The sequence below is a fragment of the Astyanax mexicanus genome, unplaced genomic scaffold, assembly GCF_023375975.1.
Source record: "Astyanax mexicanus isolate ESR-SI-001 unplaced genomic scaffold, AstMex3_surface scaffold_31, whole genome shotgun sequence".
In the NCBI taxonomy this organism is placed as follows: Eukaryota; Metazoa; Chordata; class Actinopteri; order Characiformes; family Acestrorhamphidae; genus Astyanax; species Astyanax mexicanus.
In genome coordinates, this window is record NW_026040041.1 from 8,088,327 (window position 1) to 8,116,230 (window position 27,904).

At 40.6% G+C, this 27,904-nt stretch overlaps 2 protein-coding genes across 3 annotated transcripts in view; both read left to right on the plus strand.

Annotated features, from left to right (window-relative positions):
- Window positions 1-26,406, plus strand: part of eva1bb (eva-1 homolog Bb (C. elegans)) — a 519,072-nt gene extending 492,666 nt beyond the window's left edge. Inside the window, exon 5 of the transcript XR_007429924.1 lies at window positions 26,245-26,406. The gene's annotated coding sequence lies outside the window, so the exon portion shown is untranslated. The remainder of the gene's footprint in view (window positions 1-26,244) is intronic.
- LOC125788965 (trafficking protein particle complex subunit 9-like) overlaps window positions 1-27,904 on the plus strand; it is a 294,345-nt gene that overhangs the window by 240,687 nt on the left and 25,754 nt on the right. For both annotated transcript variants that reach the window (XM_049472933.1, XM_049472934.1), the window contains one exon: window positions 40-191. In XM_049472933.1, the coding sequence (XP_049328890.1) occupies window positions 40-191 (152 nt within the window). The remainder of the gene's footprint in view (window positions 1-39; window positions 192-27,904) is intronic.

The following is a 27,904-nucleotide window of genomic DNA, read 5'->3' on the forward strand; positions in this document are numbered from 1 at the left end:
CAGTAAGTAACGTGTGTGTGTGTGTGTGTGTGTGTGCAGGTCTGCGCGTGTATGTGGTGAGGATCTATCCAGTAGTGTGTGTCTGCAGCTCTTCAATGGAGAAACTCAGCAGCTCATCATCACTCTGGAGAACATCGGCTCTGAAACCCTCAACACACTGGAGCTGTCCTCCAAAACCCTCACCACTAAAGGTACACACACACACACACACACACACACAGACACAGACACACACACTCTCTCACACCTACCTGTACATCTGCTTCGTAATCCCTGACTTTGCCTGAGTTCTCAGTGATATTGTTGGAATAGGAAATCTCTGCACACACACACACACACACACACACACACACACACACACACACACACACACACACACATACACACACGTACTACACCTTTGTCTTTGAAGTTGCTGTGGAAACCAGACGGAGTAGATGTACTTCTGAAGTGCCAGAGTGCTTTACTTGAGCCACTGCAGTGTGTGTGTGTGTGTGTGTGTGTGCGTGTGTGGTTTGAGGAACAGCAGCTGGTGTCCGTGTTCTCCCGGCTCTCTAATGATCTGTTTCTTCTGATGAAACAGAGGGAAGATGCAGATCTGAGGCAGCATTAAAAATAGCCTTTTCTCTATAGAAAGGGAATTCTATCAGTTTTTTTTTTTTTTCACTATTTTAGCATACCCAGCATGCTACAAGTGTAGTGTCCCGTGACTTTTGCCACATCCCATTGAAGCTAGACGCTTTCTGAAGATGCTTTAAAATTTACATTTACATTTACAAACAACCATTTACTGTACACTCAGCACTCATCCACACACACACACACACTGGTGAGAAGTGGCAGCCAATCACGCACAGCATACTCTTAACCGGAAACCACTGTCCACCTGGAGGACTGCTACAGCACTAAAAAGAGGCCTCTTCTTCATAGAAAGGGAAACTCTATCAGTTTTCAATATTTTAGCATACCTAGCATGCTACAAGTACAGTGTCCCGTGACTTTTGCCATATCCCATAGAAGCTAGACGCTTTCTAAGGATGCTTTAAAATCACATTTACACACAACCATTTACACTCTGCACTCATCCACACACACACACACACACACACACACACACACACACACACACACACACACTGGTGAGAAGTGGCAGCCAGTCAAATACAGCATACTCTCAACCGGAAACCACCGTCCACCTGAAGGACTGCTACAGCACTGAAGCATCTGAGGCGGCACTAAAAAGAGGCCTCTTCTCTATAGAAAGGAAAATTCTATCATTTTAATTTTCACTATTTTAGCATATCCCGCATGCTGACAATTATAGTGTGCCATGACTTTTGCCACATCCCATAGAAGCTAGACACTTTCCGAAGATGCTTTAAAATTTACATTTACACACAACCATTTACTGTACACTCAGCACTCATCCACACACACACACACACACTGGTGAGAAGTGGCAGCCAATCACATACAGCATACTCTTAACCGGAAACCACCACCATCTACCTGAAGGACTGCATCCAGCACTGAGGCTCTGACCAATATGTAAATGCATATGTAAATGAATTTCTGTGCATACTCATGTTATACTCATATTCACACTCAAACACACCTGGAGTATCTGATTTATCTGATCTTCATGTTTTTGGACTGTAGAAGGAACCCCAATCAAAAACATTATAGGGCGCATTTTAAGTGACACTAGTAAGGAACAAGGGTGTCACCATGTTGTAAATCTACACAAATTTCTATCCTGAAAACTGTTTATTTGGGTGATTAAAGCGCTTTAATTTATGTACAGTAAGCTTAGATTTACAATATTTTGTCTAAGAATGAGTTTTTAGTCAAGTTTCTCCAGCACTTAGGCTGGGTGCAGCAGCATTAGCTTAGTGTGCTAGTAAATGCCACATGATAGCGCTAGACTGAGGAACCCTGACTGTTCCGGTAAGCCAGGGTGATATTAGCTAGCGGTTTGTCCCTCGTAGCTTGTTTTAATATGGCAAACACACAGACTACAGTCCAGTATACTCAACTCTGAATGGTGAAAGAGTTAGCGCTGTGGTTAGCAGCTAATGCTAATACTGCTGCACCAAGCCTTAGTGCTGGAGAAACTTTACTGAAAACTCATCCTTATAACAACGCTGTACTTCAGTGGAGTGGCTTTACTGCTCCATAATACCTGACTGGTAGAGTTCATACATAAGGAGAACCAGATTATAAGACACACTGATGATTTTTGGGAAAATGTAAGTATTTTAAGTGCAAAAAAAGTGCGATACTATGTCTGATATTGAAATTATGAGGAGAAAAAATGAAGGTGACCATCTTGAACGAGGTAGACTTCAGCTACAAAGTACAGGAAAAATATTTCTAACAAAAGAGTCACTTTTGTTTCTTTTTACTTTCTTTTCACATTTGAATTTTTTGCCAAACAGGATATGTGCAGTATGTATTTTGCAGTTAAGAGTGGAAGGTAGTTTCCTTTAATTTATATAAAACTGTATGTAGTGACTAGGGCTGAACGATTAATTGCATTTGCGATTATCTCGCGATATTTTAAAACGAGATTCTCTAACCGCACAGGCTGCGATTTGACTGGTCACATGACTTGGGAACGAGCCGAGCCGAGGACGAGCGGAGCAAACCCGAGCAGGAGGCAGGGAGGTGGAGAAGTGAAGTCAACACAGCGCACTTTCACACCAGCACTGTTTGGTCTGGTTAAATCGAACTCTGGTCCGTTTGTAACTTTAGTGCGGTTCGATTGAGCAGGTGTGAAAACAGTAATCGCACTCGGGTGCGGATCAAAAGAACCGAACCGAGACCAGCTAGAGGAGGTGGATAACGTTAATTACCACAGCTGTGAACAAACACTGTCTCCATGCTCGCGCCGTCTGCGCTGTATTCACCGCTCACAGCCGCGTGACTCTGCGCTGCGCGTAGAAACACAAAATCTTCTCGCTGTATTTACTTTTTTCGTATATTTATATTTAACGTACTCCCGTGTCAGACAGCTCTGACCAATCAGAGGACACAGGCTGCTCGCGTGGTTTATTGATGCACATTTTGGTGCGTTTACATTTATGCCTATACCGAACAGAGCGAGAAAGCGCTCCAGGTAAACAAACTCATTAACTGATTCAGACCAGAGAAACCAACTACAGGTGTGAAAACGCCCTAAAAAAAAACTCACAAAGCCTCGTATGGTATTTGCAAGGCTAAAATGCCAACGACCAGTGCTGCATCTTCAAATACAGAAAATAACGAGTTGGTTAAAGCAGATTCTCTTTATGTTTTTTGCACTTTATTTTTTTATGATGTTACTAGCTGGAGAGCAGTAAGTTTATTTTTTTATATCTATTTTTTCTATTAAAAAATGGTGAAAAGGAAAAGCTATTTATATATTTATTTTCTATTAAAAAAAAAATACAAATGGTGAAAAGGAAAAGCATAGATTTGTTTGCTTTATTGTTATCTGTGCTTTAAATAAATCGGACATTGTTTATTATTAAACAAATTGATTTATTGCTTCTGTTTGTTGAAAAATACTTGAGAAGACATTAAAAAATCGCATTTTAAATCGCAATCGCAATTTATAGATAAAAAATTGCAATTAGATTCTTTTCCAAAATCGTTCAGCCCTAGTAGTGACTATACTAAACTAACAAATATACTTTATTACCAAACATATTCACTTATCCATCCAAATCATTGTATTCAGGTGTTCAGATCACTTTCATGGCTACAGGTGTATAAAGATAAGCACCTTTTCATGCTGGCCATTAACAAGGGGAATAGGCATACAGGGGTATTTAGGGACAGGCAGGGTCAGTAATGGGAAGGCAGTAATAGGAAACAACATACCCGAGTGAATCAGGGTCATACACGGGCAATTCCATAGGAAAACAGACCAGGTGTAAGCAATCAAAAGCTGGGGGAGCGAGAACGCTGTAGCGTCACGTGATTCTCAGAGTCAGGAAAGTCTGGTGTCGGTGCATGCTGGGAATTAGAGTTCTTATTGTGAGAGTAAGAGTCCAGAGCAGACAGATTGACACATCAAGGCATGCAGACTGCTACTACAACTCCACTCAGATAGGGATTTGAACCCAAGACCCCAGATCTACTGACCTGCAGTTCTGTCACAACAAGTTAGATGATGTTTTTTTCGAAGAATAGAAACTGACACTCATAAATGAATTACTATTGAATTACAGAGAGAAAGAGAGAGAGAGAGAGATGCTCATGTTTTATGTAGAGGCTGTTTTAGGCTGGAGTGCTTCCGTCTGATTGGACGGTTAAATTGAAATAAGAGAACAACAGGACCCGAAAGTCCTGTCAGACACAGAACTGGGTCTTCTGGACACTGTGCTGTGAATTTCTCTCTTCTGAAAAACAGAAAAAGCATCCAGACAGAAGCAGAAAGGAATGAATTGTTTATATTGATGTTTTCTTGCTGTTATAAATAAATAGATGTGGCACCAGTAAAGTTCTGGTGTTGGTACTGGATCAATATCAGTGGGAAATGCCGGACAGTTAGAGTACCAGGTCATACCCGGGTTTGGCTGGCTGTAACTGCTGGACCCTTAAACAAAGCCATTATCTGGGAGACAATATTCAGTCTGTGCTCAGTAAATGTATGGTGTATAAACTAGTCCCTGGAAATTACATATGGAGCATCTTTAGCACCTCTTGAGTCACAGATGTGGAACCCTCTACGTCACTTGCCTGGTACTTGGCATGTCACTTTTTTCAGCTCACTTGTTGGGTACTTTTTAAGTCACTTGGGTGGTGCACCTTTTGAGTTAGTGATTTGGACCCTCCACGTCAGTTAGGTGGTACTTTCCAGGTCTCTTGGGTGGTGCCCATCAAATCACCTGGGTGGTGCACCTCTTGAGTCACTGATGTGGATCCTCCAGGTCACTCGGATGGTGTCCATCAAATCACATCTTCCAGGTCACTTGACTGGTACTTTTCCGGTCACTTGGGTGGTGCCCATCAAATCACCTGAGTGGTGCACCTCTCGAGTCACTGATGTGGATCCTCCAGGTCACTTGGCTGGTACTTTTCCGGTCACTTGGGTGTTGCCCATCATGTCACATGGGTGGTGCACCTCTCGAGTCACTTCAACTGGGTGGTACTTTTCACGTCACTTGGGTGGTGCACCTCTAGCACTTTTTGAGTCTTTTCAGTTGACCACCGCTACTTTTCAGGTCACTTGGATGAGACATTTAATGTCACTTGGGTGAGACTTTTTAGGTCATGTGGGTGGTGTACCTATTGAGTCACTGATGTGGACCTTCCAGGTCACTTGGCTGGTACTTTTTAGGCCACTTGGGGTTAAACTTTTCAGGTTGCTTGGGTGGAATTTTTCATGTCTCCTGTGGTGAACTTTTCAGGTCAATTAGATGAAACCTTTCAGGTCACTTGGGATGAACTTTTCTTGTCACTTGAGTAGAACCTTTGAGGCCACTTGGTTGGAACCTTTCAGGTCAATTTGGTGGGACTTTTCTTGTTACTTGGGTGGGACTTTTCAGGTCATTCAGCTGGTACTATTCAGGTCACTTGGGTGGTGTCTATCATGTCACTTGGACTGTGCACCTTTAACACATTTTGAGTCACTGATTGAGTCTCCATCAAATCACTTGGGCAGTGAACCTCTTGAGCCATTGATGTGGACCCTCCAGGTCAGTTGGCTGGAACTTTTTCCTTGCCATTTTGGAGGTACTTTTTATCTCACTTGAGTGGTCATTTTCAGGTCACTTGGCACTTGGCTTCAGGTCACTTATCTGGGGTGCTGTGCCTCTGGAGACCTGAACAATACCCCTCAAAATCGATTAGTCCCCCTTTTCTGGGGCTAGTCGCTGGAAATTAAATATGGTTAATCTTTATACTGGTTAGATGTAGGTATCTGTACAGTTCTGGAAGCTGTGTACAGTTTATCCTGAACTCTCGTACAGCAGGTGGGGGTTTGGATGGTGGTGCAGGCAGTGCTCTGGGCTCTGGGTTCTGGGTTTTGGGCGTTTGGGCGTGTGGATGTCCCTGGCCTCCGTTTAGAGGCTTAATTTGAGCTGGTTGTGACAGCTCCACTGATTTCCCTGGATTCAGAGAAATCATAGCGTCTCGGGGAGTGCAGTGACATTTGCTTAGAGACGCTGTATCTTCAGGGTGCTCTCTCTGAATTTAGCTCTGATGTGTTTACGCTGCTCGGAGAGCCGGAGAGCCGGAGAGAGAGAGAGAGAGAGAGAGAGAGAGACGGGTGGAGAAAGAGAGAGAGACGGGTGGATGGAGAGCAGTGGAGATTTCTTTAATGAACTTTTATTAAAAATCTATTATGTAGGAGAAACAGGGGGAAGTTCTGAGTACTGCTGATTGATATGGAACGAAAGAGGGATGAGGGAGATAAAATAGAAGGAGAAGAGGGAGATGAAGGAGATAGAAAGTGTGTGATGGATACAGAGAGAGAGTGTGTGTGAGAGAGAGAGAGATGTAGGAGATGTTTATATATAAAGTAAGTGGTAAATTTAGCTGGCGGCTGAGTTTGATTATAAATGTCATGTCAGATTTCCTCCCCCAAACTGTTGACACTGCTAATGAAAGAGAAACAGGAGGCAGGGGGAGATCTCCAAATCCTGTCCTGCTCACGCGGGAAAATGTCAAACACTTCTCACATACACACACACACACACACACACACACACACTCTTTTCGAGAAGGCATGTCTGGGTGTGTATGGTTCGCGGGTTATAAAACTCTCTATAGTCCTAAAAAAGCGTCAGTATGTCCCAGAGCTCTGAACAGCTTATTGTTTAAAATGACACGAGAGAGATAGATGAGACGTCAATGAGAGATGAGACGTGAGGGAGAGTTTCGAGATTTGAGGGGAAGTTGTGATGTGAAGTGAGTGAGATTTAAGATGTGACTGAGGTACAAGATGAGACCTGAGTGAGATACAAGGAAGAGTTGTGTTTTGAGAGAGATAAGAAGTGAGATACAAGTTGAGAAGTGAGCGAGAAATGATTGTGTGGAAGGGTTGTAATCTGAGTGAAATGAGAAGTGAGTGAGATACAAGATGAGATGTGAGTGTGATTCAAGATGAGATGTGAGTGAAATGCAAGTTGAGATGTGAGTGAAATGCAAGGTGAGATGTGAGTGAAATGCAAGTTGAGATGTGAGTGAAATGCAAGGTGAGATGTGAGTGAGATACAAGATGAGATGTGAGGATGGGTTGTGATGTGAGTGAGATGCGAAGTGAGTAAGATTTAAGCTGAGATGTGTGATATGAGATACATGATGGGACATGAGTGAGACAAGATGGGATGTGAGTGAGGTACGAGATACAAGATGAGATGTATGGGAGGTATGAGAGATACAAGGTGAGACCTGAGTGAGGAGAAAAAGAGAGAGAGGGATGAGACATCAGTGGGATATGAGATGTGAGGGGAAGTTGTGATGTGAGTGAGATGAGAAGTGGGTGAGATTTAGGATGAGATGTGAGTGAGATTTAGGATGAGATGTGAGTGAGATACAAGATGAGATGTGAGTGAGATACAAGTTGAGATGTGGTTAAGAGTTGTGATGTGAATGAGATGAGAAGTGAGATGCAAGATGAGACATGAGTGAGATACAAGATGAAATTTGAGTGAGATACAAGATGCGATGTGAGTGAGGTATGAGATATGTGAGAAACAAGTTGAGTAGTGAGTAAGAGATGAGGTGTGAAGAAGAGTTGTGATTTAAATGAAATGAGACGTCAGTGAGATTTAAGATGAGACGTCAGTGAGATTTAAGATGAGAGTTTGTTTAACACTTTCATACTTTTGTATGAAATCATTTTAAATAATGAAAAAACACAGAATTTAAGGCGTGTCTCTAGTTTTTTGACTGGTTCTGTAATTGTTGGGGTTTGTATTGAATCAGTTACCATATAGATGAAAGCAGCGGGAGGGGGCGGTAGAACCCTTTACTCCACCCCTCTGTTAGGTGCAGTAATTAGCCGGGATTGCTGTGCGCTTCATTTAGCTGTGAGGCTGCCGCTGCTTGAGCCTCAGAAATCCCTCAGCAGTGCAGATCAGGGTGGGCTTATCTGCGGCGAGAGGAAAGCCGGTTCTAGTGGAGAACCCGGAGCGAGGGGACGAGCCGCTGAGACGCTGAGCTCTACAGATTGAGCTTTTAAACGTGTAAACAGCGTGCAGCTTGTGCTGATGTAATTATGGGCTAATTGCTCAGCGGGGCGGCGGTGCGGGGACGCCGCTCTCTCGCCGTGGACGCCGGCCGGCTCCTCGTCCCCCGAGTCCTCGGCAGGACGCGGTGTGATCACGGCTCGGTTCAGAGCTCCGAGAGACGCCTGAGTGACTGACGCCGACTAATTATAGCCAGAATCCACAAACACTACCAGATATTACTGGATATTTACAGATCTGTAAAAAATTAAGAGAGCACTTTAGCTTCTGAATCAGTTTCTCTGATTTTGCTATTTATAGATTTATGTTTGAGTAAAATGAACATTTTTGTTTTATTCTATAAACTACAGACAACATTTCTCCCAAATTCCAAATAAATATATTGTTATTTAGAGCATTTATTTGCAGAAAATGAGAAATGGCTGAAATAACAAAAAAGATGCAGAGCTTTCAGACCTCAAATAATACAAAGAAAACAAGTTCATATTCATAAAGAAATCAGTATTTGGTGGAATAATCCTGTTTTTAATCACAGTTTTCATGCATCTTGGCATCATGTTCTCCTCCACCAGTCTTACACACTGCTTTTGGATAACTTTATGCTGCTTTACTCCTGGTGCAAAAATTCAAGCAGTTCAGTTTGGTGGTTTGATGGTTTGTGATCATCCATCTTCCTCTTGATTATATTCCAGAGGTTTTCAATTTGGTAAAAATGAAGAAACTCATCAATTTTTAGTGCTCTCTTCCAGAGCTTATACATATACATATTATATATGTGTATACAATTATACATATTTATTACATTGTTGCACTCATATTAAAGTGTCTTAATAATATCTATTACCAAAGGTCCATTCAAGTGAAAATATACTTTGTTTTATAGGTTTTATGTCAGTATATTTGATCTAAAATGTGTTGTTTTGTTTTTAACTTCATATTACATCAGTGCACTAGTGAGACTAGAAATGCTACAAATGAGTGAATTGGGATTCTTCATTCTTCAGGTAGTGGGAGGTTGTTTAGTGTTGTGAAAGGCTGTAAAACGTTGGAAAGTAGTTTTGACTTTGTTGAAGGCTGTGGAACGCTGTAGAAGGTTGAGGATGGTAATTTTGTCTTTATGAAATTCTGTCGAAGGCTGTGGAAAGTTGTTTCAGCACTTTAGAAGATATTTTGGAAGGCTGTGGAAGGTAGTTTAGGCTTTTTGGAAGGCTGTGGAAGGTAGTTTAGGCTTTTTGGAAGGCTGTGGAAGGTAGTTTAGGCTTTTTGGAAGGCTGTGGAAGGTAGTTTAGGGTTTTTGGAAGGCTGTGGAAGGTAGTTTAGGGTTTTTGGAAGGCTGTGGAAGGTAGTTTAGGCTTTTTGGAAGGCTGTGGAAGGTAGTTTAGGCTTTTTGGAAGGCTGTGGAAGGTAGTTTAGGGTTTTTGGAAGGTTATGGAAGGTAGTTTATGCTTTTTGGAAGGTTATAGAAGGTAGTTTATGCTTTTTGGAAGGTTATGGAAGGTAGTTTAGGCTTTTTGGAGGGTTATGGAAGGTAGTTTAGGCTTTTTGGAAGGCTGTGGAAGGTAGTTTAGGCTTTTTGGAAGGCTGTGGAAGGTAGTTTAGGCTTTTTGGAAGGTTATGGAAGGTAGTTTAGGCTTTTTGGAGGGTTATGGAAGGTAGTTTAGGTTTTATGGAAGGCTGTGGAAGGTAGTTTAGGCTTTTTGGAAGGTTATGGAAGGTAGTTTAGGCTTTTTTGAGGGTTATGGAAGGTAGTTTAGGCGTTATGGAAGGTAGTTTAGGCTTTTTGGAAGGTTATGGAAGGTAGTTTAGGCTTTTTGGAAGGTTATGGAAGGTAGTTTAGGCTTTTTGGAGGGTTATGGAAGGTAGTTTAGGCTTTTTGGAAGGTTATGGAAGGTAGTTTAGGCTTTTTGGAAGGTTATGGAAGGTAGTTTAGGCTTTTTGGAAGGCTGTGAAAGGTTTTTGGAAGATAATTTTGATTTTTCGGAAGGCTGTGAAAGATTATGAAAGGTAGTTTTGTCTTTGTGGAAGGATGTGGAATGCTGTAGTTTGATTGAAGTAGTTTTGACATTGCAAATGGCCATGAAATGTTTTGGATGGCTTTAGACGGCCTTAAATGGTTGTGGAAGGCAGTCGAAGGCTGTGGAAGGTTGTTTCAGCATTTTAGAAGCTTGTGAAAGGCTGTTGAAGGTTGTTTAGGCTTTAGCATTATGGAAGGTTGTGGAAGGTTTTGGAAGGTAGTTTTGATTTTTTAGAAGGCTGTGAAAGATTGATTAAGGTAGTTTAGATGTTGCAAATGGCCATGAAAGGTTTTGGATGGCTGTAGAAGACCTTAAAAGGCTGTGGAAGGTTGTTTTAGCATTATGAAAGGTTTTGGAAAGTATTTTAGATTTTTTGGAAAGCTGTGAATTATTGTGGAAGGTAGTTTTGTCTTTGTGGAAGGCCGTGAAATGCTGTATAAGTTTGAGTAGTTTCAATATTTTAAAAGTCCATGGAAGGAAGTCGAAGGCTGTAGAAGGTTATTTTGGCAATTGGAAGGCTGGGAAAGTTTGTGGAAGAAAGTTTAGGCTGTTTGTAAGACTGTCAAAAGTAGTTTAGGCTTTTTGGAAGGCTGTGAAATGCTGTAAAAGGTTTTGGAAAAAAGTTTTGTTTTATTTTAAGCTGTGGACGGGTATGAAAGGTAGTTTAGGCTTTTTGGAGGGTTATGAAAGGCTGTGAAAGGTTGTTTTGTCCTTGTGGCTTTGGAAGGTAGTTTATGCTTTTTGGAAGGCTGTGGAAGGGTATGGAAGGTAGTTTGGCCGTTTTGGAAGGTCATTGAAGGCTGTTGAAGGTTATTTTGGCTTTCTGAAAGGTTTTAAAAGGTAGGATAGGCTTTTTGGAAGACTGCGGAAGGTTGTTGAAGGTTTTGTGGAAGGTTATAGAAGGCTGTGAAAGGTATTGTGCTTCTGGAAGGTTTTGGAAGGTAGTTTAGGCTTTTTGGAAAGTTATGGAAAGCTGTGAAAGGTTATCTTGGCTTTCTGGAAGGATGTAAAAGGTAGATTCTGTGGGAAAGTTGTGGATGGATTTTTACTGTTATGAAGGCTGTGGGAGGGTATTTGAATGCTGTTTAATGTTATGGAAGTTAGCTGAGGTTGAGAATGGTTATGGAGGGGTCTGGGAGGGTGCCAGTGTTATATGCAGCGGGAGCAGATGGAGCAGTGTCTGGGCTAAAGGATGAGGACGCCGGGCGCTGGTGCAGAAGTCACTGTGAACTGTGAGTCACTTTCGGCGCTCGGGTGCTCTGTGCTGCGGCTCAGCGCTGACTCTCTGACTGCGAGCCCGGGAGGAGACGCTGTGTTTGCACCAGCTGCAACACACACACACACACACACACACGTGCTGATACACACAGGTTGTTTTGGCAGGACTGCAGCGCTGTGAATGAGCAGCCAATGAATAAAAGATTATAGGAGTGCACAGCGAAGAGGCATCTGCATAACAGCGCCTGCCTGCAGTACCGCTTACTGCAGATAGGGGGAGGTGCTGACACTTTGTATTTCTGTATATTTCTCTCTCTCTCTCTCTCTCTCTCACGTGTGCTCTCTCGCTCTCTCTGATGCGTGTAATGTGAGCGTGCGGCGCTGGTTTTACTGCTGAGCATATATAAACATGCGTATTCAGGCCGCACGGTTAGCGCAGCAGCCTGATAACGGCGCGTGATGTATTTTTCCACTCAGAGTGATGTAGAGCGGTCGTTTGTAGCGTCGGTCTGTTTGCCATCTCAGGCTATAAATTATAGAGCTGTGATGAATTGCATGTGTGTCGTGTTCACCTGCTCAGCCCCTCAATCACAGACCTCTGCTCTGTTTAAGTCGAAATTCTGTGAAATTGTGTTTTTTTTACACCAGTTTTTCAATCAGTTTCTCCCTCGGTTTGGTTTGTTTTCACACAGGCACAAAACTAAACGCACCACAATGTGCCCAAACATGTGACAGCCTAGTGGTGTTAACTCATTTGATTAATTTGGTGATTAATTCGGCTAATTTGAATTACATTTTTAATGCGACTTTTAAAATGGAGTAATCGCGATTTTACATACAGATGTTTTATGTTATATCCAAAAACGCTACTCATTTCTAAAGTGTTTATCGGTCTTACCGTGAGCACTTTTCCAGCACTTTCTACACAAACACCTGTTGGGATAAAGCATATATATTTATATATATATATATATATTGAAATTAAATATAATCGAAAATCTCCCATCACTACGACCGCGTTGTCTCATCTGATTGGTCAAAAGGAGAATGTGAGAAAGAAAGTAAATACAGGAAGAGGGTCCTGTGTTCCAGACCAGCATTTATATATTTGCAGTGTGAAGCTGCATTAACGCTAAACGTTGAAAATTAGCAGCTGTGCTTTGAAACATGGTGTTACGCAGCCACAAGCAGTGAACGCTGCACAGTGTGTTAACAGCTTAGCTTAGATAAAGCTGTAGTAATTATTATCTGGGTAATAGATCAGATTAAACTGCACCTGAACAGCCAATTAGCTAAAACAAAGAGATTATATTTGGTAATTGGGTCGAGGTCAGATCACATTCTTACCATAAACAGAACCCCTCCGAAGTTGGTTTGGAACCAAACCCAAAACTGACTTCACACCTGCCGAAACGAATTGCACCAATAGTGCAAACAAACCACAAAAATGACCCTATTTTGGAGATCTATAGCGCACTGATCAATTGCATATTAAGCAGCTGGATTTAGGGCGTTTTGTGTGTCTTTGGTATCGAAAGGGCGTAACAAATACGCCGTGTACTAATTCTCTTAATAAATCATGGCTGTGGTTAATTTGGGGCGTAAAGTGAAATAAACCAGAAATAAATCAGTGTTTCTCGTCATTCCCTTTAAGAAGCAGGTGAGCTCTGACTTTGGTGAGTTTGTATCTTAACAGCGTGGTGCTTTTGTGCGTCTCAGCAGAGAATACTGATCTGCTCGTTCACACTGTGAAGATTAAAATAGGATTGGGTGGCTGACTGTTGACTGTTGTCAGGGTTTTAATCAGTCAGTGGCGCTCCTGTATTTTCTGCCACACCAGAAATTTACCTGAACACACCTCACTTCCAGACCACCACACCCATCAGTGTAGATTTATTCCTAAACTCTGACGCTATTTTAACAGTGCAGTTGCAAGGTGTGAAAATAGACTGTTGACGAGGTGTATGATAGCAACGAATGTTGTGACGCGCCTTGCACAGGGTGCACGATAGGGCCAAGAGAGTGCAAACGAACCATGCCAAAAGTAAAAATAATATTTGCTTGGCTATGTAGTGTAAAATATATGTTTTTTTTTATGTTTGCAGTTTGAATGCACACACTAAATCTTATGGGTGTTTAGAAAATAGACAGATATTAGGAAAATACATTGAATGTGTATACTAATTAAAACTTTGTAACATTTATTTTATTGCAGTAGTATGTTGTCAATTTTAAGAACATACTCTCAAAATACTGTATATCATAAAAAAAAATCACTGAAATATACACATATTATATCACTATACACATATTTTTTACACAGATTTGAGCAGGTCTATGTTCTATACAAAACATGTTTATAAAGGTTTTTACAAAAAATCACTCACACACATAAATATTTAGATTTCACCAACACCAACTCATTCTTATCAGTTTTAGTCCCTTTTCAGAATGAGCCGTTTAAGGGCTCTGTCACTTTTATGCAAATAAGCTGTTGCTGGCCACACCCCATGTTTACACTTAGTGTTTACAACACATTAGTGTTAGCTTGTGCTGAATGACAAAAAACTTAGAAGCTAGTTCATGCTTAAATGAAAAGATGAAAGCACATTAAATCTCAGTAGGTACAGATCCCTCCCTCAGAAGAAGTCTAATCCTGCTGTGTACTGACCGAGGTTCTTAACCAGCACAGACTGAGATGATGTTTCTACAGCTCAAAAGATCTAGTGGGCTCTGGTGAGGAGCTGTTAATGATAAATTCTGCTAGTGAAGTTTGCTGCTCTCCAGTATAAACCCAGTGAAGCACCAGCACTTCAGATGATTTCTCTCCCTCTCTTTAACGTTTATAATTCAGTGCAGTTTTATAGGAACCCGCTGATCCCACCCAGAGATACACATCATCTCTCTCTGCTACCAAACACAGTTAATCACAGAGATGCAGAAACAGATCAGCACAGGAAGCAGAACCTCCACCACACAGACTGGAGGCTTAATGCAACCAAATCCTCCTCACAGCAATGTTCAAACATCCAGTATCTCTATATTAATCTCTCTAATAATACCTGTGATTACCAGTATTGTACTTTAATCGCTGTCAATCACATTAATAGATTAATTTCAGATCAACTAAGGCTCATTAAGGCAGAATTACAAACAGTTATTTTATCAGTGCTTAAATAATTCTAATTCTTTATATGTAAACAAGCTCTGATCTGATTGGCTGCTTTGTTTACGGTTTAAAGAATACTGCATATAGTGAATTTGTCTATGGCTTGTGTATCCTGCCCATGTCTCCTCTCCTGCTGTTCATGTCTCCTTGCCTACTGTCTACGTCTTCTATCCAAGTCTCTTCTGTCCATGTCTTATGTCCAAGTCTACTGATCATGTCTCCTGTCCATGTCTACTGTCCATGTCTCCTTGACTACTGTTCATATCACCTCACATACTGTTTATTTCTCCTTGCCTTCTGTTCATGTCTATAGTCCATGTCTACTGTCCATGTCTCCTGTCCATGTCTCCTCGCCTACTGTCCATGTGTCCTCACCTACTGTTCATGTTTCCTCACCTACTGTTCATTTCTCCTTGCCTTCTGTTCATGTCTATAGTCCATGTCTCTTGTCCATGTCTACTGTCCATGTCTCCTCATCTACTGTTCATGTCTCATGTCCATGTCTCTTGTCCATGTCCACTATCTATGTTTCCTCACCTACTGTCCATGTCTCCTTGTCTACGTTTCATGTGTCATGTCCATGTCTTTTGTCCATGTCTCTTGTCCATGTCTACGTTTCATGTCTCCTCACCTACTATCCATGTCTCCTGTCAATGTCTCCTCATCTACTGTTCATTTCTCATGTCCATGTCTTTTGTCCATGTCTCCTCATCTACAGTCCATGTCTCCTCATCTACTGTTCATGTCTCATGTCCATGTCTTTCGTCCATGTCTCTTGTCCATGTCTACTGTCCATGTCTCCTCACCTACTGTCCATGTCTCCTGTCCATGTCTCCTCGTCTACTCTTCATGTCTCATGTCCATGTCTTTTGTCCATGTCTCCTCATCTACAGTCCATGTCTCCTGTCCATGTCTTCTCACCTACTGTTCATATCTCCTTGCCTACTGTTCATGTCTCCTCGCCTACGGTTTATGTCTCCTTGCTTACTGTTTATGTCTCCTGTCCATGTCCCCTGTCTATATCTACTATCAATGTCTTCTATCCATGTCTCTTGTCAATGTCTACATACCATTTCTCCCTGCCAATGTCTTCTGTCCATGTCTGTAATCCATGTCTACTATCCATGTCCGCAGTCCATGTCTTCCGTCCATGTGTCCTGTCTATTTCTACTTTCCATGTCTCGTGACAATGTCTATAGTCCATGTATACAGTTCATGGCTGCAGCCCATGTCTCCTGTCCATGTCTGTAGCCCATGCCTCCTGTCTCTATTTGCTGTCTGTGTCTCCTGTCTGCAGTTATTGCTGTGTACGACTCTTTTATTTAGAGAAAGTGAGACAGATTATTATTTTTTTTTCTGTGTTATTTATACTTTAATGAACCTCCAGAATCCAAGCTGTGTCTAATTTATTTTGGCGATCCTGCAGAACTGAAACTTGTCCATGTCCCTGTCCCTGTTAGTGCCGTGTCTTTATCACATGTGAGGCAGCAGAAGTACCCGCCGGTGCTGAGCCTGTGTTGCCTAGCAACCGGCTCTGATGCTTGGAAAGGCAGTGGTGGAATATGGGGATTTGGCTTGTCTCTTTAGCTCTATCTATATAAGCCTGATTCAGTCTCCTCCTTTCTGTTTTTAGCATCCCTTCACTTCTCCACCACAAGGAGCAACTTATTAAAGTGACAGGGGGCTTTTTCTCTCACTGAAAGGTGGGCAGGAAAGCTCACGGCTTCCTATAGCGGCCCGTATCTTCTGTTCCTGCTCTATAACACTTTAAAGATTTATGGGATCTCAGAGTCAGGCAGATTTCTACATTCCTTAAATTCCTGGAGGATTTGTTACGATCTCTTAATGCTTCAGACTAAACCACTTCTCTAACCTTCTAATGCTAATGCATCTCTAACCTTCTAATGCTGAAGCAGAAAAGCAGACGTTTCTGCTAATCGTCCGCTTCCTCTTTCATTAAGTTAAGGTTTATTAGTGATTCTTGCAGCATTTATGTTGATATGAAATAAAATGATCTGTAATGCTTTCTATGAATGTCATCTCTGTAAGACTCTATTAACATACTTATAACACATTATACACATTCATAAGGCATTATAAACATGGCTATACATATTTATAAAAGTCTATAATTCATCATAGCCCTGTTTATTATGCATCATAAACTGTGATTATAGTACATTAATAGCTGGGTTTATAACATGTTATACATCAATACCAAGAAACTCAGTCCCAGCTTGCATACTATGTACTATGTATGATGACTAAATGACTAAACACACCCTCAATAATCCTATAAATATATATTTAATCACTCATGAATTATACTTGTCTTGAATATAATATTAGTTCTAGTCAATTATAATGTATTATAACAGGTCTTTGTGCGCTCTAAGTAAAGTGACAGACTTTCATTGTGGGACTAGATTATTAACGATAGATAGATGTATACTATTTTAACATACAGTTGTGGTCAAAAGTTTACATACACTTGTAAAAAAACATAATGTTATGGCTGTCTTGAGTTTTCAATAAGTTCTACAACTCTTATTTTTCTGTGATAGAGTGATCGGAACACATACATGTTTGTCACAAAAAACAGTCATAAAATTTGGTTCTTTCATAAATTTATTATGGGTCTGCTGAAAATGTCACCAAATCTGCTGGGTCAAAAATATACATACAGCAACAAAATTTGTCAATTTTGGTGATGTAGCGAGTTGTGTCAATCAAATTAGCTTCATGTCATGGCCTCTTCACTTCTTGTAAGTGATTCTGATTGACTACAGCTGTTGACTTCTCATGAGCCCATTTAAATAGGGCTCATTTGACCCAGTGATTAGACTCAGCTACAAAAGCTACAATGGGAAAGTCAAAGGAACTCAGTGTGGATCTGAAAAAGCGAATTATTGACTTGAACAAGTCAGGGAAGTCACTTGGAGCCATTTCAAAGCAGCTACAGGTCCCAAGAGCAACTGTGCAGACAATTATACGCAAGTATAAAGTGCATGGAACAGTTGTGTCACTGCCACGATCAGGAAGAAAACGCAAGCTATCACATGCTGCCGAGAGGAGATTGGTCAGGATGGTCAAGAGTCAACCAAGAATCACCAAGAAGCAGGTCTGCAAGGATTTGGAAGCTGATGGAACACAGGTGTCAGTCTCCACAGTCAAGCGTGTTTTACATCGCCATGGACTGAGAGGCTGCCGTGCAAGAAAGAAGCCCTTGCTCCAGAAAAGGCACCTTATGACTCGGCTGAAGTTTGCTGCTGATCACATGGACAAAGATAAAACCTTCTGGAGGAAAGTTCTCTGGTCAGACGAAACAAAAATTGAGCTGTTTGGCCACAACACCCAGCAATATGTTTGGAGGAGAAAAGGTGAGGCCTTTAATCCCAGGAACACCATGCCTACTGTCAAGCATGGTGGTGGTAGTATTATGCTCTGGGGATGTTTTGCTGCCAGTGGAACTGGTTCTTTGCAGAAAGTAAATGGGATAATGAAGAAGGAGGATTACCTCCAAATTCTGCAGGAAAACTTAAAACCATCAGCCCGAAGGTTGGGTCTTGGGCGCAGTTGGGTGTTCCAACAAGACAATGACCCAAAACACACATCAAAAGTGGTAAAGGAATGGCTAAACCAGGCTAGAATTAAGGTTTTAGAATGGCCTTCCCAAAGTCCTGACTTAAACCCCATTGAGAACATGTGGACAGTGCTAAAGAAACGGGTTCATGCAAGAAAACCATCACATTTAGCTGAACTGCACCAATTCTGTCAAGAAGAGTGGTCAAACATTCGACCTGAAGCTTGCCAGGAGCTTGTGGATGGCTACCAAAAGCGCCTAGTTGCCGTGAAAATGGCCAAGGGACATGTAACCAAATACTAATGTTGCTGTATGTATATTTTTGACCCAGCAGATTTGGTGACATTTTCAGCAGACCCATAATAAATTTATGAAAGAACCAAATTTTATGACTGTTTTTTGTGACAAACATGTATGTGTTCCGATCACTCTATCACAGAAAAATAAGAGTTGTAGAACTTATTGAAAACTCAAGACAGCCATAACATTATGTTTTTTTACAAGTGTATGTAAACTTTTGACCACAACTGTATATATCTTAATCGCAGCTTATAATGTATTATGGCTATAATGGGTTATGCATTTTTATAAATATTTATAGCCATGTTTATAATGCCTTATGAATGCATTATAATATGTTATGAATGTGGTTATAGAGTCTAATAGAGATGACATTCATAGAAAGTGTTACCAAATGATCTATCAAAAAGCAAGGAACAAGACCTGTATACTTATATTAAGCAAAAAAAAAAAAAAAGTTTTTTTTCTTCTTAAGAAGAAAAGATTTTGTAAAATAAATCATTTTAAAGTAAAATTTGGACACAAGAAGCAGAGATTGCGGGTTCGAATCCCGGTCACGCAGCTTGCCATCAGCAGCAAGAGCCCTGAGAGAGCATAATTAGTCTCGATCTCTCTGGGTGGGTACAGTAGATGGCGCTCTTTCCCCTCATCACTCCTAGTGTGATGTCCGCAGAACAAGGCTGCGTCTGTGAGCTGATGTATCAGAACCGAGTCGCTGTGCTTTCCTCCGAGCGTTAGCGCTGTGATGATACTCTGCAATGCTACAGCATCAGCAGCAGTTCAAAAAGAAAAGAGGCGGAGTCTGACCTCACATGTGTCGGAGGAGGCGTGTGCTAGTTTTTATCATCCTGGTGTTGTGGTTCACTAGGGATAGGGGGATGGTACAGCTGGGTTGCAGATGAATGGGTAAGTTGGGGAGCAAAAAATGAACTCCTAAAAATCTTTAAAAAAAAAAGAACAATATTTGTATAAAAAGCTATTTACACAGTGCTAAGTAAGACAACCATTCCTATTAGAGAAGAAAATAAGATTTATTGCCTTGAAATTGAATCATTTCACTTGCTAAGATTTTAGTTTTTTACGTAAAGCTTTATATACAAGTTAAAATATTTTTAAATCAATTCCAAACAATACATTTAAATTTGAATGTTTTGATCTGTGGGAAATTACTGCTTTTTTTAAAAAACTTTTATGGAGACAAATTTCATTTTCCAGCAGGCACTTGGCACACTGCCCACACTGCGAAAAATAACAATTGGTCTTATAATATAATATTGTAATTTTCTGAGACACTGATTTTTTGGGTTTTCATTGGCTGTAATCCATAATTATAATCAATAATAAAAGAAATAAAGGCTTAAAATAGATCACTCTGTGTTTAATACATCTATAAAATATACTGAATTACTGAAATAAAGTGACTTTTCAGTGATATTGTCGTAATGTATCATGTGTTGGTCACTGATGCTGTTGTGCTGTGCATGTTGGAGGGTTGGTAGGATGCCGGTAAGATGTTCACTCAGAGATCAGAGATGCAGAGTTTTAAGGGTCGTTGTGAGTCTGAGCGTCCTCCTGTCTGACAGTGTAATTCACCGTAACCTTCCACTTACCTGCTGTGAGTGCTGTGTGCTGTCAGGAACATCTCAGCTGCTGGGGCTTGTTTTTATTATTTTTTACATCGTTTTTATCATTGTTACCTAAAAGAATCTTCTGTTTGAGGACATTCAAACTTAGACCACTTTAAACTGGTACAGAGTCTGATTACAGACTTATTTTTGGAGTTAACCCAGTCAAAAATTCATGCTAAGTAAGCTTCAAAAATATATTTTGAACTATAAGACAAACAGGCGCATTATGCGACACTAGTAAGGAACAGCGGTGGTTGTGTTGGTGTAAAGCTAAGCTAAGTTAACACATACGAGTGAATGGTTTGTCCAACATTCCGTCTCACTCGTTCCTTCTCTCTGCCCTGCTCTCCAGTACTTTATATGTATATGGAGGAGCTGCTGGATAAACCAGCTACTGCTCAAAAGATTGGACACCCAGCACGTCCAGAGCAAAGTAGGAGCCATAGCTGCAACATGCAAACACATAATCTGATTTATACAACTTACGATTATGATTACTTATCAGCAACCTAGCAGTTACCACTAAGCAACACCATAGCAACCGCCACGGATACCGTAGCAACACCTTAGCAACCACTTTGCACACACTAAGAAACAACATAGCAACCAACACAGAAACCTTAGCAGCACCTGAGCAACCACCTAGCAACACTCCTGTCCACATCTACTGTCCATGTCTCCTCGCCCACTGTTCATGTCTGTATCTTTGTCTCCTGTCCATGTCTCCTGTTCATGTCTGTATCCATGTCTCCTGTCTATGTCTCCCTCCTATGGTCCATGTCTCTTTGTCTCCTGTCCATGTCTCCTGTCCAGGTATCTTGTCTCCTGTCCATGTCTAATGTCCATGTCTCCTGTCCTACTGTCCATGTCTCCTGTCTATGTCTCCAGTCCATATCATTTTATCTTTCCATGTCTGTAATTCATGTCTCCTGTCCATGTCTCTTTGCCTACTGTCCATGTCTCCTGTCCATATCTCCTCGCCTTCTGTCTGTCTTATGTCCATGTCTCCTGTCCATGTCTCTAGTCTATATCTATAATCAATGTATGTATTTTTTTCTCCTCTCCATGTCCTCTGTTTATTTCGCCTGTCCATGCCTCCTTTCAATATCGACTTTTCATGTCTCCTTTCCATGTCTACTGTCTATATCTGTAGTCCATGTAGGCAGTACTTGCCTACTATCTGTTTCTTTTGTCCACTTTGCAGCCACTAAGAAACGAAATAGCAACCAAAACAGATACCTTAGTGACCACGTAGCAACTGCTTGGAAACAGCATAGCAACCAGCACAGATACCATAGCAGCACCTAAGCAACCACCTAGCAACACTTTTGCAACCACTTTGAAGCCACTATGAAACAACATAGCAACTGACACAGATACTTTAGCAACCACCTAGCAACACCTTAGCAACCACCTAGCAACCTCATGGAAACAACAAAACAATCAGCACAGATACCATAGCAACACCTTAGCAACCACCTAGCAACACTTTAGCAACCACTTTGCAGCCACTCTCAAACAACATATCGACCAACACAGATACCTTAGCAACCACCTAGCAACACCTTAGCAACCACCAAGCAACCTCATGGAAACAACAAAACAATCAGCACAGATACCATAGCAGCACCTTAGCAACCACCTAGCAACACTTAAGCAACCACTTTGCAGCCACTAAGAAACAAAATAGCAACTAACACAGATACCTTAGCCAACGTCTAGCAACACCTTAGCAACTGCTTGCAAACAACATAGCAACCAGCACAGATACCATAGCAGCATCCACCTAGCAACACTTAAGCAGTCACTTTGCAGCCACTAAGAGAAAACATAGCGACCAACACAGATACCTTAGCGACCACATAGCAACACCTTAGCAACCACCAGGGACACCATAACAACACCATAGCAGCCACCTAGCAACCAGCATAGCGAAAGGTGGGAGCCATTTTACCTGCGCAACCATCCTGTGTTTCTAATTTATTTATATCCCTTTTAAATACCCATCAAACTTTAGAGTGTCTTCCTCACTCCAACTCCCATAATTCACCTCACCTTCCCAGTGATCAATCAACCTTACTCACAGGAGTGATTCTCTGAGGAACAGATCAGACCATGTGATCAGAACTGTTTAGTCAGGCAGAGATCACCTTCTGAGTGTTCACTATTACACTTTTATATAACCACCGTCTGAACTGAAGAACCCCAGGAGAACCGGAGGTTCTTTCTTCGCTGTTTCTCTGTTGTGTTAAATCTCTGGGTCTTCCTCGCTGACCTTTTTAATGACGGGTCGTCGGGCCGGGCGCGCTCTTTTGTCTGACAGGCAGTGGGAGTGTGTGGAACATGGCTGTGGGTTTATTGCTGTGGGTGCAGGCCGGGTCTGGGCTTATTATAACCCGGGGCTCGGGGGCTCAGAAGGACTGCAGGAGGCCAGAGCGGAGCATGTCACATTCATGCATTTTTCATTCTTTAATATACAACAAGAACCAAATGATTTCAGACCCTCCAGCCGCCCCCAGTTCAACTCTCCCACTCTCAGACTCAGGATGAATTTTCTACATTGTGGATTCATACTAAACACGTCCAAACTATGAAGAAAAATATGTCATATAGTGTACTACACACAGTTTCTCTGATTTTGCTATTGCATTGTTGTTTTATTCTATAAACTACAGACTTTCATCCAAAATTTAAAATAAAAAATATTATAATTTAAAGCATTTATTTCCATGAAAAAACAAAAAAGATGCAGAGCTTTCAGACCTCATATAATGCAAAGAAAACAAATTCATATTCATAAAGTTTTAAGAGTTCAGAAATCAATATTTGGTGGAATAACCCTGGTTTTTAATCACAGTTTTCATGCATCTTGGCATCATGTTCTCCTCCACCAGTCTTACACACTGCTTTTGGATAACTTTATGCCTATGCCTGCGATCCTGGTGCAAAAATTAAAGCAGGTCAGTTTGGTTTGATGGCTTGTGATCATCCATCTTCCTCTTGATTATATTCCAGAGGTTTTCACTTTAGTAAAATAGAAGAAACATTTTTTTTAATTAATTATTTTTTTTCCTCTTGCTTATTTTTGGCTGGATTTTCTCAGTCAGCTTTATGAGGTAGAGTCTCCTGGAGTTCAGGCTTTCAGTTAACAGCTGTGCTGAACTCATCAAGAGTTAATTACTTGAATTTCTTGTCTCTTAATAAAGAGTTTGAGAGCATCAGTTGTAAAGTTGTGAAGAGGTAAAGTCTCCTTTTAATGATGGATTATGATGGAACTGGCACTCATCAGGACTGCCAGGATCCTGCTCAGGATAAGTTTATCAGAGTTACCAACCTCAGAAACCGCAAGTTAACAAACAGCTCCCCAGATTAAAGCATCTAAATTCTTCTTTATAGAGTATTTTGGTTATTTAACACTTTTAAGTTACTATATGATTACTTGTGTGTTCCTTTATTGTCTGAATCACTTTAATATTCATTTATAATGTAGGAAAATCAATATTCATGTGTGTGTTTATCTTCTGTAGAGTCAGAAGCGTTCCTGTTCTATTGGCAGTAATTCTCTACAAGACCAAGACAAACTGTTTTTCAGTTTTGAATGATTGATTTCCTCAGATCAACAGAAAAGACATTAAAGCAGATCATATTTCAGAGTTGGCCGTTTTTCATTTTGTCAGTTTTCTGAGCTGAAATAAACAGTCGTTGATTTCTGGATTCTAACCAGCTGCCATAACCAGCCCGCTAATGGTGGCAGCTGTTTAAACGGCTGCTGTCCTACTGTTTATTCTTCTCCGTTAGTCTGCTCTTATTGTCATCATTCATTTTTCCTGCATTTTGATGCAGCGTAATAATTTATACAGAGCGGAGAATAAAAACGATAAAGCTCTGAAATCAGCACTGCTTTTAAAATAAAGGATTTACACACTGATATGGTAAAAAGTCATGGAGCAGTGGTGTGGGAATTCATCATGAAGTGTTACCTTGAGAGATGTCTTGGGAATGCCTACCTGTGTATATGTTGTAAGGTGCTATCTTACAACATTACATTACATTTGGCAAATAATGAAGTACTGTATTTTTCACACTATGAGGCGCACCGGTTTAGAAAGCGAATTATGTGACACTAGTAAGGAACAGGGGTGTCCTCCCTATGTTTTCCTTCTAATTTAGCAGGTTAAGTAAAGCTAAGTTAAGTAGACAAAACTGTATCTCTTACAAAATTCATTGTCTTTCAAAGTCAAATGAGTGCTGGATGTTAATCTAAACAGATTTTTATCCTGAAAACTGATTATTTGGGTGAGTAAAGCACTTCTGTTTATTATAGTAAGCTTAGATTCCCATATTTCACAACCACTAAGGCTGGGACATTAGCATTAGCTGCTAACTGCTAGTGCTAGCCAAGTTTAGTGGCTTCTGCCGCCCGACAGAGCTACACTAAAGAACCCTCAGTGTTCCGGTAAGCCAGGGTGATATTAGCTAGCAGTTCAGTTTTTTTTTTTTTTTTGTCACAAAAATTCTGATTTTTATTTCTTTATTTTTTCACTATGAAAAATGTCAGTATGGCATTTTTAAGCTTCTTTAGCGTAGAAGTTGGCATCTCTGTAAAACAACTAAAACAACTAGTAGCACTTTTTTCAATTAAAAACAAATTATATTTTAAACTCAGCTGTATTAGTAAATGTATTAATTACATTAGATTTTTCCACATAAAAATCTGATTTTTTGTAATAATCTGTTTTTTTTTCACTACTGAAAATTAAACTACAGACAAAATATGTTTCAAAAGTAGGTTTTGGTTTTATATTTGGTTTTATTTAAATGTCTTCTTTGAGGTTTAAGTGTATATAGGTAGTATATATAAATATATATATATATAAATATATATATATATATATATATATATATATATATATATATATATATATATATATATATATATATATGTATATATATGTATATGATGTTTTGTGAATTATCATGTGATCTGCTTGGTGTTCAGGCTCCTTTGGTCGACTAGCGTAGGTAGCGGAAGCTAAAACTATAAGAAAATCTTTTTTTTTTTTTTTTATATACCACATCATCCTTAATCCACATAATCGAGGTATCGCCCAGTTCTAGACTCAACACACACATATCCCACAGGTCAGTGTGGCGTTCTTTAGCTTCCATAGGAGGTGGCATTTCTGTAAAACAACTTATTTTGAAAGAGCTTCAGGCTCTGTGTTTGTAAGCTGCTTCTCCTCTCTCAGGCTGTCTGGCTGCTTTACTGCAGCGCTGTTCTGTTTAAACTCAGCGCGGCTGATTTGTGCTGGTGTTTTTCTGTGTTTGGAGTTTGTGAATAGAGTGGTGTTTGTTTGGGAGCTCAGATGATTGAGCTGGAAGTCTGTGGTGTTTCTGTCAGACTCAGATAGACGACGGCGAAACCGTTACAGCTGAAAAAATTATCTTCTACTCTTTCTGTCTCTCCCTCTGCTCAATCTTACATCTTCTCTCCTGTCAGACTGTTTTTGTGTGTGTGTGTGTGTGTGTGTGTGTGTGTGTGTGTGTGTGTGTGTGTGTGTGTGTGTGTGTGTATGAATGATGAGGAGAACTGGTTGCAGTGTGATGGTGTTGTTTTGTCTGCTCTAGTCAGATGGAGCTTTGGGTCAAAGCTAACACAACTCTGACTTTATTTCAGTAATCCAGTTAAAAAATGTGAAACTCCTATATGATATAGGTGTATTAAACACAGAGTGATCTATTTTAAGCTTTTATTTATTCTATTGTTAATAATGATTATGGATTACAGCCAATGAAAACCCAAAAATAAAAAAAATCAGTGTCTCAGAAAATTAGAATATTTTATTATAAGACCAATTTGTACTTTTGGCAGTGTGGGCAGTGTGCCAAGTCCTGTTGGAAAATGAAATCTGCATCTCCATAAAAGTTGTCAGTAGCAGAGAGAAGCATGAAGTGCTGTAAGATTTTGTGGGAAAACAAAACTGCACTGACTTTAGACTTGATAATAAAACACAGTGGATCAACACCAGCAGATGACATGTCTCTCCAAACCATCACTGATCATCAGTACATTTTACATTTCATTTAAAGTAAATAAAGGGAGCAGAGTCTGGAGGAAGAGTGGAGAGACACACAGTCCAAACTGCTTGAGGTCTAGAGTGAAGTTTCCACCAATCAGTGATGGTTTGGAGAGACATGCTGATCATCTGCTGGTGTTGATCCACTGTGTTTTATTATCAAGTCTAAAGTCAGTGCAGTTTTGTTTTCCCACAAAATCTTACAGCACTTCATGCTTCTCTCTGCTACTGACAACTTTTATGAAGATGCAGATTTCATTTTCCAGCAGGATTTGGCACACTGCCCACACTGCTAAAAATACCAATTGTTCTTATATAACATTCCAATTTTCTCTAAAACACTGATTGTTGGGTTTTCATGTCAGAGTTAATTCAGTAATTTAGCCCTACACAATGGAGCTCCCAGGATCTGACACACATTTTATTATTAAATATTATGTGTCAACATTTCTTTTATCATATTCATTTTAGACCTACTAAAAAATCAATTATAGTTTTAGTTGAATTAACTTCAATCCATGTCTGCACTGATGTTTTGAAAATCGTATGGTCATGAAAATTTGCAGGCATGGAAAAGTCATGAAAATGTATTGGTTATTGACCTGTGTAATATATGAATTTCACATTTTGAACTGAATCATGAGGGCGCAAAAAATCCACCTCTACACCGAAAAGGCATGAAATAATTATTTAATTAATTAATTAATTAATCATGGGCGTGGTTAATTTTGGACGTAACGTGAAATAAACCAATCAGTGTGTCAGGTGCCATTCTTTTTAAGAGCCGGGTGAGCTCTGACTTTGGCACGTAATCTGATCAGTGGAAAGCTTGAAAAAATACTTTTTTTGTTTGTTTTACTGTATAAACGGACAGACTGAGACTGTGGGGTAAATCTCTCTGTGTATGTTTATTCCTCTGTTTACTGTAAAAGCTCCCGCTGTATAAAAATGCATCATTACAACTAATCGTCCGCATATGACCTGTTTAAAAGTGTTTCAGAGGGGTTTAGATACAGGGGGTGATTAGACCTCGTCTCTGGAAGCTTTATGAAGCTGAACGTCTGTACGGATCCCCCTCGGCCTGAAGTTTAAAAATGAATTTAATAACATTTCAGACTCTAATGTTTTCTGTAAGTGTGTGTTATAAGTGTGTGTATTGTGTATTGTGTGTGTTGTGTATTGTGTGTGTTCGGTGCTCTCTGCAGAGAGCGGGTTTGGGTTTTATTACCTGTCTCCAGGTAGTGTTTTGACAGCAGATATTTCTGGTGCGTTCCCGGGCTGTACTGTTTCTGCTGCCTGATATACGACCCCCCGCCTCCGTCACTGAAATATAACTGTGTTTGTCTCTTCCACCAAACTTTGGGCAAGTTATTCAGAGAACAGTCCGCTCTCTCTCTTTCTCTCTCTCTTTCTCATCACTCGCTCTTCCTCCCGGATTTGTTGGGCTCGGCTCGGCGTGTCAGTGAGCTGTGCTGCGGGGCTGGCGCTCGGTATCGGTGCTTATGCTAACTAGACCTGCCAGAAGAGACACGGCTGAGACGCTGGCGTCCCCCTGCATCCAGATACACCCTCTACTGCACTGATGCAGTGGGGACGCATGTGACTTGGTTAAGGATACTTGCATTACATTTACATTTTCCACAGTGAGTTACAGTGAGTGTGAATAATGTTACACAGCTGAGAGAACGTAGAGTCTGGAGTTCTGCCCACAGTGTTGATACAGAGGGGTGGGAT